The 12,565-nt window shown below is 38.4% G+C and overlaps 2 protein-coding genes and 1 non-coding gene across 4 annotated transcripts; 1 reads left to right on the top strand and 2 right to left on the bottom strand.

Annotated features, from left to right (window-relative positions):
* The first annotated feature begins 3,897 nt into the window (after nucleotides 1-3,897).
* LOC120778743 (fork head domain-containing protein FD2) lies at nucleotides 3,898-8,091 on the top strand. The gene is made up of 3 exons (XM_040110712.1): nucleotides 3,898-4,226; nucleotides 7,201-7,456; nucleotides 7,514-8,091. Exons 1-3 carry the CDS (start codon nucleotides 3,898-3,900, stop codon nucleotides 8,063-8,065), a joined length of 1,137 nt encoding a protein of 378 aa, XP_039966646.1. The 3' UTR covers nucleotides 8,066-8,091.
* Nucleotides 8,092-11,061: 2,970 nt separating this feature from the next.
* Nucleotides 11,062-12,393, bottom strand: LOC120778738 (60S ribosomal protein L28). 2 transcript variants are annotated; one of them, XM_040110704.1, is made up of 4 exons: nucleotides 12,319-12,393; nucleotides 11,865-11,967; nucleotides 11,444-11,686; nucleotides 11,062-11,260 (listed from the first exon to the last, which is right to left on the bottom strand). In XM_040110704.1, exons 2-4 carry the CDS (start codon nucleotides 11,958-11,960, stop codon nucleotides 11,183-11,185), a joined length of 417 nt encoding a protein of 138 aa, XP_039966638.1. In that variant the 5' UTR covers nucleotides 11,961-11,967; nucleotides 12,319-12,393; the 3' UTR covers nucleotides 11,062-11,182. The 2 variants fall into 2 exon arrangements, with proteins under 2 accessions (XP_039966638.1, XP_039966639.1); XM_040110705.1 differs by lacking the exon at nucleotides 12,319-12,393 and adding an exon at nucleotides 12,193-12,216.
* LOC120779242 lies at nucleotides 12,038-12,113 on the bottom strand. Its single transcript, XR_005705635.1, has one exon. It is a non-coding gene; the product is annotated as a small nucleolar RNA CD11 (small nucleolar RNA).
* Nucleotides 12,394-12,565: the final 172 nt, after the last annotated feature.

Raw genomic sequence — 12,565 nt, 5'->3', positions numbered from 1 at the left:
TCTGTGTGGAGAACTTTGATGAAAGTCTTTTGTTTACTATTTCGTTTCAACTCATAGAAGCCTTAAAATATAGAATAAACTCTTATTAACTTGGTGCGTTCGTTTAGAATTAAAAGAGTTCGGTGTTTTATGGCTAAATTTGCAAAATTTCACGGAACTCTCCAATTTCTAAAGATTTCTTTGATTACTCACAAATAATCTACTATCGACAGAAAATCGCGTAATTTCCGCTACTTGGATTGCATCCCTGGCGATCTAGACCACTGCAACGCGAAATCTTCTTACGATCTTCCTTCTCTGCTTCCTATCTTTGAAGAATATGTGTGAAAGAGCAAAGCCGCTGAAGAAGTTGTGCAGTGAGCTTTTTCACGGATATATCGAAAGTCGGAGAAACGATGGGAAGCGGAGTCTACTGTCGGGAGCTCTCCATCAAACATAACTTCAGTCTACCAGACCACTATATTGTCTTTCAAGCGAAGGTGGCTCTCGTCAGGATAGCAGTAGATATACTCATATTGCTCCGAAGTACAGCTTTCTTCGCATTCACTCCGATATCTGAGCTCGCCGACAGTGCGCTCAAGTTTACTCAGGTAGTGCCTAAACTCATTAGCAATAGTACCAGGCTACTTTTTTTTCCAACTTATTTGGTTGCATGTTCACAGTGGAAACTTTGGAAGTTACAAGGCCAACGACCTTCTTACAAAAAGCACTCTTACACCAATGTCATCAGACTGGAAACAAGACACTGTTGTTCTCTTGTACTCTAGCGATATCTATGGACCTTTCGTGAGCTGGTCAAGCGTGGGTCAACAACCAGAATTAATGTAACTGCGAAAAACTTCTGGCTCAGAGTGAAATGTTAAAAATCCTCTGAACTACTTACTGTTAGCAAAGTTCATCTCGCTCCAATTGTAATTGTTCTGACTGAATGCTGTGGAATACTATGGTCGGACATGGTAGGTATAAATCTAGGCATTTGACAAACTTAGATTGAAATATTGCGGTAGACACATACCGTCGGTGAAAATAATGAAGTGGCTGTGGTTGATATTATCTTATCAATTGATGATAACCTCCAAACGACTCGATTAATGAGGGTCTGGTGATCCATATTTAGAAGTTTTCGGTATCGCATATGTTGGGATTGGCGTTCACTGTTGTCCAAGTGGGATTCTGAACTATCTTTATTGCGAATATTACCCTGATCTGAGCTAACCAAAATTAGATAATGAATGTACTTATTTCCCGAAATCCAGAGAGGAAGGTATACACAATTTAATAACTTTAGCCAAGTCGTAAATCACAATTTATGAACATACATTGACGCAATGCGACTCGCACCATCTGTAACGCGACGGACTTTTTCGAGCAACTCTGGTACTGCCAGTGCAAGTGATGATTTCGGAAAGAATGTTTGTTATGTTAGACAGAAGATTGCTTGGAAATACAAAAAGAGGTCAGAGGATACAAGTGGTATATGAAGATCAGGGTAGTCGCGCAATGCCAATGTCACATTCGCTTTACATCAGATGTGCAGATAATGGAACAAATAACTGGTATAAATCGAGCTAGTATAAATTAAATTAAATTCTAAATGAAAAAGATGAGTAAAGAGAACATTCAAGTGGTAATAATTAAATAGAATCCAAGGAACATACAATGAAAAATAGAACAACCAACTGGTATAAATCAAATAGAAAACAACAAACATGTACTGGAAAATGGAACAAACAACTGGTATAAATCGAACTGGTATAAATCGATCTGGTATAAATTAAATTAAATCTAATCGACGAAGATTAGTAAAGAGAATACGAATGTTACAAATCAAATAGAATCAGACGAACATAGTTTTTGAAAACGAACAAACAACTGGTATAAATCACATATATTGACATAATCAAATACAAATAGAATAACAAGCGGTTTATACCAGTTTAATGTGGTTTGTATTCAGCTAAATAGCATTGTTGGTGTTTTCATATGCAAAATGCTTACAAGGACGCAGAGTTCATACGCAGCAAGCAAAAAAGTGGGGAATCGAAGAGGCCAAACATTGGAAAATTTCTAATTTACAATCATACTATACAATTATAGATTCGTAAGCTGACTGATAACAGACAGTTTTAAATACGGTAAAAAGAGTCATAAAACAGTTGTTTATTTTTGTTGTTTTATTGTGTTTATTTTCGAAAATAAACGATTTCACTCAAAGGAACTTTAATCAAGTACCAGAAGGCATGTGGTATTTCAACCTTCAGACCAAATAACCAGCTTTCCCTTTAAACACAAACATATTTACAAATATATACATATGTATATATACATACATATGAATGTACTTATGTGCATTGATACTTCATTTCGCAAAGCACGCACACATACATACGTGCTGCCTGCAGAGCATAGCGGCAGAATGTGCGATTTTTACGATCCATACCACAGCAGGCGCTGCAATATAATTTCCTTTCATGTCCGCTTTTGCTTTTTTCCTGCCTACCAACTACTGCCGAGCGCTCTAAATACACGCATGCATGTGTGCATGTGTGTGGGTATGAATGTTAGTGCGTGTGTGAATATGTGCCAGCATAGTTTAGATAATTTCGAGTACTTTGCGGCCTATTGACGTAATTTTACGACAACATTAACTCGATCATCAAAATTCGAACTGTAACCATATGCAAATGCAATGCTCAATACTCATGGACACATATACTTATATGTACATGTGTATAAGTGCTGCATTTCCCTGTTCGTGTGTGTGTGTGTGTGAAAGTGTTTCGGCATTTGGTGTTAATGGGCGTGTTGTTGATGTGATGTGGTCGAGTTGGACGTGTGCTGCGCTAATCCAGCGCACAGCCTGCACTTACTACTATATGTACATATATACATATGTATGTATATATGTGTATATGTTTATGTAAGTATATCAAAGTATACATATTAACATATGTTTGTGTATGTGTGTGCAAGCTTAGTTGACGAGTGCCTGCAATAGTCGTTTGTAGGTCGCTTATTTATTTAGCAAACAAATCAGTTGTAGCTTTAGCGGCCAACAACACAATACAAACTGCACAAAATGCACTAAGAATTTATGAACTGTTTCAAAAAAGATATATATCTTTATATACATACATACATACACGCATGCATATACAATAACAAAAGCTAAGCTAGCAAACAGAGCGAGCAGTCAGCAGCAAAAACAGGAAAGATATGATCACTCATACGTTACTGCTTCCACACAGCAGCCTACATAGGCACACAAGCACATATGCACAAATATAAGCATAAATATACATACATACATTTATATATGTATGTATATCTATGTGTGCATGCAAATGCGCTCCCACACGCTCTAATTTGATAGGAGGCAAGCCTTCGCCTAAGAACCTGCGCTGCTATACTTGTGAGGATCGCCCGCCAGCCAGTCACCCAGCCAACCAGCCAGCCATTGTTTTTCCAAGAGATACGACGTTCGCACATACACAACTACATGCGTACAAAAATTCATTCGTATATGCATATAAGCAAGTGCTGAGATAAATGAGGGAAGTGTTTTTCATTTTCCAACTCCTCCACGATCGCGCCTGCAGAGTTGCGCTGCTTAGCCGCCAGTCTGTAGTAGATCATCGCCCATGTGTGATGTACTCATTTTCCTGCGCCTCTCAACGGAATTTATAAATTTTCTTAACATACCACCGTCGCACTAACGTTTCATACGCTCAACGTGGCGCAACGCGTCGGAAGTTTCGTGTTTTAGACGCCTTTTTTGTGAAACGATCGTGAAGGTGCCCATTATTATTTGTCAAGTGTTGCAGTTAACATCAAAGTTACTAAGTGAAAGTGTTTGTACCATACATACATTTATATTATCGAATATATAATATACTTATGATGCTACCTTCGCCGTATTATCCGGCCGCCACCGCGCTGGATGAGCTGCAATTGGCGCGCGGCGAGTTTGTTTGTGCGAATAATCCGTCGGTGGCCGCTTTGTTGTCGGAGAATAATGTTGCTGCCGCCGCTTACTATTATCAGCAACTGAATCCTTTTCTGCGCATCAATCCGAACTTCTGGTCCATGCCGTTATCCTTTCTGCAGAGCTCACACCGACCGGAAAAGCCACCTTTTTCCTATATTGCCTTGATCGCGATGGCGATCAGCAGCGCGCCGAATCAGCGACTCACGCTGAGTGGCATCTACAAATTCATCATGGAAAAGTAATTTCGAAAAGTGTACATTTTAATTAAAAATGGTGTGAGTTTTTGTGTATGTGTGATTAACTAAAACGTAAGGTCCCAGTGAAATTTAACGCTGAAGACTTCAGCTCGTTTGAAAGTCTTAAACTAGATTTTTCACACTTCAAACCAAACAAAGTTGTTTTGGAGTTTGTTCTTATAGCTCTTCGCAACTATTATCTGAACTTAAGTTTCTTGTAGCACATAAAGCTTGGCTTATTAATAGGCTGTGTATCTCTCCTGTCTTTCTGCGCTTTCGTTAGAATTGAGTATAGCAATTTTCTAGAGTTTGGGAGACAAAGCGTTCCTAGCTAATGAATTAGCGGCTTGTCAGTTGTCTCCGAGCACCTGGAGAGTCAGAACAAACATTTTCGCGCGACGTGTTTCTGTGAGTGGTGCAAGACGAAAATGCAGCCTTCCTACAGCCCAGATATGGCCCCCCAGACTTTTTTGTTTCCTTGCCTGAAAAGGGCGATGAAAAGCAAGCATTTTGAGACGGCAGAGGGGATTCAAGCGGCATGCACCTCGGCTCTCAAGGTTATTCCGAAAAATGCCTTCCGTGACGCCTTCAATGCTTGGAGATCGCTCTGGTGGTACTGCATCGACACAGAAGGAGCCAATTTTGAAAGTTTTTAAAGAATTCTAACGATTGGTTCAATAATTTTTTTTTTATATCGACTCAGTCCTATTATTTTCCGGACAAACCCTTGATATACAGGAAATTTACTGGATATTCCAGCAAACAGAAAAAAACTAGAATAACAATAAATAAACCGTTATCTTCGGTTGCACCGAAAATACAAAAACTTGATACTGATTATATCCTCAAATAAAAAAATTTACCATCCAAGGACTTGATTTTGATCGTTCAGTTTGTATGGCAGCTAAATTCTATAGTGGCCCGATATCAAAGATACCGATAAAGGAAAAGCTTCTTGAGGGGAAAAAAGGCTGAATGCAAAATATCAGATGAATATCCTAAAAACTGAGGTTTAGTTTTCGTTAATTCGACTCAGCACATCGTACTATGTTTTATAAGGTCTCCGACGTTTTTTTTTTTATAAATTATTCGAAAAATTTCAAATTATGTGTAGACTTGGACTATACGGTGAATTCTCAAATTATCAGTAGTTTTTATGTTTATTTGTCTAGTTTTTTTAAAAGAATTCAATGTGTTACTACATTTGAGAATAATCCAATAACCTTGTCAAGAATATGAAAGAGTAAAACTTCTAGACCAAGTAGGCGTCGAAGCTCCATCGCCACTAAATGCCTTACAGCCATTTCGCTTTGTTTTAGATGAACAGAAATTATCCTGCTGATGTGGTGAAAAATATCCTCGGCTCTAGATAGTCGTCGCTATTTCTTCCTGAACACTATAAACTTTTTCGAGCTGCTGTGGACGTTCTGCCCACTTTAATTGATCTTAATTATGAAATTAGTTGGTTGCTGCAAAAGGTTGGTATATTTTTGTTGAAAAGTTACGACATTTCTTCAAGTTTCTCTTCCGTCGGCTTTTGCTCTTATTTAAAGCTGATGCTGTTGGATTCCACCTAAAATCGAATCGTCGCTTTGTATTCTGAAAGAGTAGAACAAACTACAAACTTCCTGAGAGAGCCATTTCAAAGTACTTTTTAATATATGTCTTATCCGAATTCAATACCAGAAAACTCTATCAAATCTTCCTGTGATCCCTTTTGGCCATCTTGACATAACATGTATTTGAATCCGGTACTTCAAGGTAGTTTAATTTTGTCCAGAATATCTGGTTTCTCATCATTATATAGCATTTGTCAGTATCGTTGCCGAAAAGTATAGCCCACTGATGTCACAAACTGTAAACCTTCTGATATTAGTCTTCGGTCTGTTTTGCTGATAGCTTGAGAAGTGTCGACTAAAAGATTTTGTGTTATCGCTTAGTTCACATTTATTTTATTTCTGAGTTGTACAAGATTTGTTCAAGGTCCTTAATGCATCTCTGGATACAAACTGATTTGTGAGAACAACTAAATGGGTGCAGTCCTCAAAAGTTTAAGAAAGCCTTCCTGAAAACATTTAACGAGATGTAATCGAACTGGAAATAAACGAGTTTTCAGCCCTAATTTGGCAAATGTTGTCCTCTAGATCTTATGTACATCACGAAGAAATCCACTTTCACATGATTTAAATTAAATTTTGTTTGCCCACAATTCGCATTTAAAAGATTTCTGAGTATCATTATCATGCCTATAAATTTATCCATAAACAAATTTGAAGTTAAGAGAGACTTTTTTAGTCATAAGACTTTTCAACTTCTTCGATGTATATTTTCATTGTAACTGATCATCATCATCTGATAAAATTTAACCGGATAACGTTTTCACGTATTTTAATACAAATCTATAATATCGCCTTCAAAATTGGCTCTGGAGACCTTGAGCAAATACAAAATACCGATGCCTAACCTAATTTTCAATAGAGTTGTTATAAACCTCGGTTTGGGTCTAGGCTTGACTGGTTGGCTCCACAATCACGCTTCATTCTTTGTTTCGAAAATTTACTTTACATAAGACCTCTTTAACTCTGTTATGACCAGCTAGTAGTACCATTTCGATTAATTTCGTTCTTATATCTGTCGCATCCGTCTTTGCCGCTTTCTTTGGATTCGCTAAACTATCTGTATGTAAAGATCCAGACCAGCCAGTAGTACCATTTCGATTAATTTCGTTCTATTGTCTGTCGCATCCGTCATTGCCGCTTTCTTTGGATTCGCTAAACTATCTGTATGTAAAGATCCATTAATCTCATAGAGAATTTTCCTCCCAACAACCTAAGAACTATCAGATGAATGTAAGCGAAAAAATAAGGCATGAATGAAAAGAGTTCAAATGTAAATGTAATCAAAATAAACGTTAATCCCCTCAAATCTTAAAAGACAATCTAAATTTCTTACAAAATACCTACCTCTTCTTATCAGATTTCCTTACTACCGGGAAAACAAACAAGGATGGCAAAACTCCATACGGCACAACCTCTCTCTGAATGATTGCTTCGTGAAGGTGCCACGTGATAAAAATACGATTGATGATAACGACAACTCCGGCAAAGGAAGCTACTGGATGCTGGACGCATCGGCCAATGATATGTTCGAACAAGGCAACTATCGGCGTCGACGTACGCGACGGCAAAGGCATTGTATTAGAAGTTCTAGCGGCTCCGAGGATAACTACCAAGTGAGTTGAATTTTCTCTTAATATAAATATTAAATATTAACTAACTGATCTTAACAGCTGGAAAACCATCAAGCTTTCGAAAACACTATGGATGACCCTTCCGCTGCATCACAAACCGATCTCAACACATTCTGCAACAAACACGCCGCACCAATGGGTTTAAATTACTCTGATCGCATTACCGAGTTGCATCGCCAGTATTTGGCTTCGATTGCGCCATTCAACATACTCTTTCGAAATGAACCGCCAGCACAGCCGAACAACGCCACCAGCACCGCCGGCACAACAACGCATCTTAGTGCACAGCGCGAGCTGGTCTTACCACATGTGGGCACAATGGTGCCTCTACTAAGCGCAAATCAAGACGGTAGCCAGACTTCATTTCGTGAGATGGACAGCTTCGATCTCTCCGGTGGTGCCTACTCCAACAGCAACAGTTCGGTGGATAGCACGCGACAAGCAAACTCCTTTTCACCCAGCGCCTTCACACCCATCACACCAGCTCGTAGCACGCAGCCGTTACCACCGCTGACGCAGCCTCAGCTGCAGTCGCAACCAAAAGCACTCACATCCGCTTTCACCATCGAGAATATTATTAAGAAAGACTGAAGGGTGGACAACTCGACGGCACCAAATACGCGGTATACTCACAAACTTATCTTAACTTAGAATTTACTTGGAATAGTCAAGATCATAACTACCACGAGATTATGTGATATCATATCAATAAAATAGAATAAAGTAATATAACTATAAACATCCATATCCGTAGGACCCATAGTGGAGTCTCATAAATTGCGAGTTTGGTTCGATAAGCACTGAGCCTACAAAAGAAATACGAAGTCTTTGAAAACATTTCCTCAACATAGTCTCCTTTTAGCTTTCTTCACTTGAGCCAGCGAAGCTCCAACTGCTTTAAAGGGCACACCTAGTGTGACAGCCTAAAGAAAAGAAACTATTGGGAATTAAAAAACATTAGCGTATCAGTGTTTAAAAGTTTAAGGGGTATATTTTAAGACTACACGGTAAAAAATAAATAGTATTTCACAATATGTCAAAAATAAAAACTTAATGTTTAAAATATAGTACTGAGAAATTTTCAGAAGGTCTGCAAGATAGGCTTCTTGACTAACTTCTACTCAAAATTATGCCCGACGAAGTGTGCCCTGCTGCATTGTTTTGGTGGAATATGAAGGAAGAGCACTTTTGTCTATAAATTGCATCGTTTTTTCTTCCAAATCTGCTTAATAGTGTCATTTGACCGGTTTGTCTTTCTCTAAGTAGTCGATTCACACCTTGTGAGTCCAAAAAAACGACCGTTTTTACCCCGCCGTACCAAATAAAAATGTAGTACTCCGATGTGCTGGTCTGATCGAGTGGTGAAGCCTGACTCATAGCACTTACAGCAAAGTTTATTGTTCGAATGAGTCCATCCCTGTTGGACTCAAATATCGGTTATCAAAAACTAAATATCGGTTATCTAAACTTTATTTTGGTTGGATAGATATTGTCATTGACGTCATCTAACAGGATTTTCATAAAACAAGCTGTTTCGATGTTGCCAAAACAGACGAAAAGGAATATTAGGCTTTGAAAAGGGAACTCATTCCATGTTATATGTTGGGTATAAGTATTTGAGGCAAGCCAGAAGAAGTAGGAGTTCAGAGCTCAATATTACCAGGGTCACTCTGGATTTACGAAACAACTCCAGCTCTTCATCTACCATGGGTGTTGACTTATTCAACGCCATTCTCTGATGGTAAGTTTAAAGAAGTGCGAATTGCTTCTATATAAATGGCATTTTCACATGTTCCTATCAAACGAGTTCGAAGTCTGACCCATAAGTTGTCGTGCGTCGTCGGAGTGTTTTATGAGTGTCTTCTTGTTGTTCCTGAGCAACTCTCAAAGGTCACACCAAATATTTTGTAGTCATTGGCTGTAAAATTTTGCGAGTCCCACACAAAAATATTAAGATTTTGTCATTTTGTACTAAAGTAATTCCGAGATATGGTGCCGAGTTTGTCATGATTGTCCTCTGCTTGAGAAATATGTATATACTTCGTGTCTTATTTCACAAACTTATCCTAATGCACGTATAGTGATAATCAGCGATCTCATCTTATGAGGTAAATTGCTACTTGTTTAGGTATATGTAGAAGGTATCCTGTCAGGCTGCTACCGAGTTTACCTTATCCGAGTGTCGGGTACAAAGCTACTGAACTGACTAACGTTGTGCTCACTCCGTAGTAACCTCTAGGATGGTAAGCCCGGAAACCTTTTCTGCGATGGATTCCCACATCATAACGTAGCTGTTTGGAGAGAAGGAGAGAATGGAGATCCAAAGCTGTTACTGGGAGGTTATAACCTCTTAGATCTTCGTACATCCTAGGCTCTTGTTTACATATGCATATACGAGTAGGGAATAGGAAGATCCTGAGATTTAGAACTGTGCTGGGGATATGTGGATCCGTTTGCAAGATGGGAGGGTACAGTACACCTCAAACTGCAGTGCAAATCTCACTTTAAACTTAGAAGGAATTGTCGATTTATTTGGTCAACATGCGACGTGAATTGACGGAAGAAAAACAGGAAAATATTGCAAATCAGGAAATGGAAAAGGACCTACATTTGTTGGTGACCACGAGCCGATACTCAATGAACAGTCTGACTTCGGAGATGATAATGTTCAGCTCATTTGAGAACCACATTTCGAAGAATATATCCACGGGGAGGCCACTGTAGTTATAGCCCTGAAAATTCAAAGTTTTGGTCAAAAAGCGATGCCTTCATATGCTTTGAAGGAATTGCTCTTGAGACAAATAAGAAAGCTAAAGGCGATTATGCCCCCAAAAGTTCGAAAAAACTCGAAAACTATGATATTGGCGCCTATTCGTTATGCATGTTCATCATTCCAAGCGATTTTGACGTTGCCATTCGTCCTAACTCTCCTCTTCCCAGCAGTGAAGACACTTAAGGCCTTGCTACTCCTCACCTTCACGCACCAGCATGACTTCCGAAAGGTGCACAACAGCAACACAGCACTTAACTACATAAAGAGAGAATTCCAATCACTTCATACGCTGATAACACTCTCCCCCACTAAAACCACAGCGACCATATTCACTGACTGGACGAAGGAGTACGGACTTCACCTTAATATTGAAGTGGATGGCATTAAAATTTCGTCTGTCAATTAACACAAGATTTTAGGTGTGATACTCGACAGCCTGTGCTCCTTCACTCGCGATTATTTCCAAAGAATAAAGCAAAATCCTCAAGTCAAGACAAGAGAGAGAGGCGAGAGAGAACATCGGGATCATTCCACTAAGTACCCTTTTTGACGTGTGCAGCGAACTTAGTTTTCTCCTAAGACACCATCTTTGGTATGAGACCCGATTTCTACATAAAAAACCCTATTCATTTGGCTTATGCGAGCACGTGTGGATATGGTCCGAATGTTTCTAAATAGACGGGTCAGGTGGCCTTTCCTAAAAGAATTTCTTGAAACGACTAAACTTCCCTAAAATTATTGCAATAAAAGAAAGGTTTCACTTTCACTCAGTACTTTATTTTTTGTAACAATAAAATTAATCCCTAATTATCTATCATGAGAACGGGACTTTTCGTACCATATTTTGTGTAGTGAATTACAGAATTACAAATTATTTATGTTTTATTCAACATTTATAAATACAAACTCAATTCACAAAATTGATCTTTTTATATTTATTCAGGTTTCTTTACATTTTTAGCTGGGGCAGCCTTTTGCGATGCAAGCACGGCAGACGCACGGCGGAGAGCAGCCTGAAAACAAAAATAGAACAGTTTAGAAGATGGCCGCATATATATCATATAACACAATTTTAATGTTTTCAATCAGATTGGTTTCTCAACATAATCATTCTGCGATCTTGGTGTGTAGCAAAAAAAAAATAAGGTATCATCATAATAAACTATTTTACGTTAGACATATTGTCTCGAACCTACCTGTGTCAAGTCCTTGCGGTATTTAGCACCGGTCAAAAGGTTCCTCAGTTTCTTCAATGATCGTCTGGGACCTGACTTGAATGAAACACGTACTGTGTTCTTAGCGGGGCGTTGAGCATATTTGCCTTTCTTCAAAACGACCGAGAATCCCTTCTTGTCGGCAGCCGGTACAACACCAACGGTTTTCTTGTGTACCAAGCCGCTGTAGCGGAAGGAGCTCACATTGGTCAAATTGTTGGCCTCCTAATAAGGGAAAATAAAATTTTAGTGATATTTCAAACAAATATTAGCTTTGATTAACAAAACGATATCAGTTTGGTTATGTTCCTATCATTTCGTATTCAAATATCATTGTGAATTCAAATAACATCACTTAATTTAATAATGCTAAACTAAATGGTAGGCTTAATTAGCTACTTACAGTGCTGAAAGGTTTCTTCACATCACGCTTCTTCAAGAGGAAAGAGTTGTTGTTGCGGATGATCAACCAGTTAAGATGAGGCGATGTGGTGGCCATCTCGAGTCTGAAAACACAAATGTTAAATAAATTATTTGTTGAACTGCTAAATACCGATATAAATAGGTTAATTATTAGTTTGCTATCAGTCTTGGGTGATGAATTATAGTCTTCAAGAACTCTTCTGTTAATTCGATCATCATTGAAATTAATTATAACACCAGTTGACACGGGAACCCAACCCACATTTTGCGTCAAACACGTGCGATTATTTATTGTAAAAGCCAATTACCAATGATTAGGAAGTTGCTGTCCATATTGCACCACACACAGGAATATCCAGTATAGGTTATTACACTTTTTGCTACATCTTCCACGTGCCAACTGATGTACTCGCCGAAACTTTATAAATGCTCACCTTTTTCTGTTGACAACGATGACGAAAAGAACCAGGAAACGCCATTTCAATAATGAAGTCAGTTGCCGTTGGCAGATTGTCAAATAGGCATTTAGGAAATGTTAGGAAAGTGCTGAATACACACACCCCATAACAGGGTGATACATAAAAAAAAGTATTATAAGAAAATTTATTTTAGTGCATCTAACTAAACAAATGTTTTATATTGGAATATTTTAGAATAAATCTTCACAATGTTAATATTGCA

Source organism: Bactrocera tryoni, chromosome 5 (assembly GCF_016617805.1).
Source record: "Bactrocera tryoni isolate S06 chromosome 5, CSIRO_BtryS06_freeze2, whole genome shotgun sequence".
NCBI classification, from domain to species: Eukaryota; Metazoa; Arthropoda; class Insecta; order Diptera; family Tephritidae; genus Bactrocera; species Bactrocera tryoni.
Note: the sequence above shows the minus strand (reverse complement) of the source record. Positions and strands in the feature narration are given on the sequence as shown.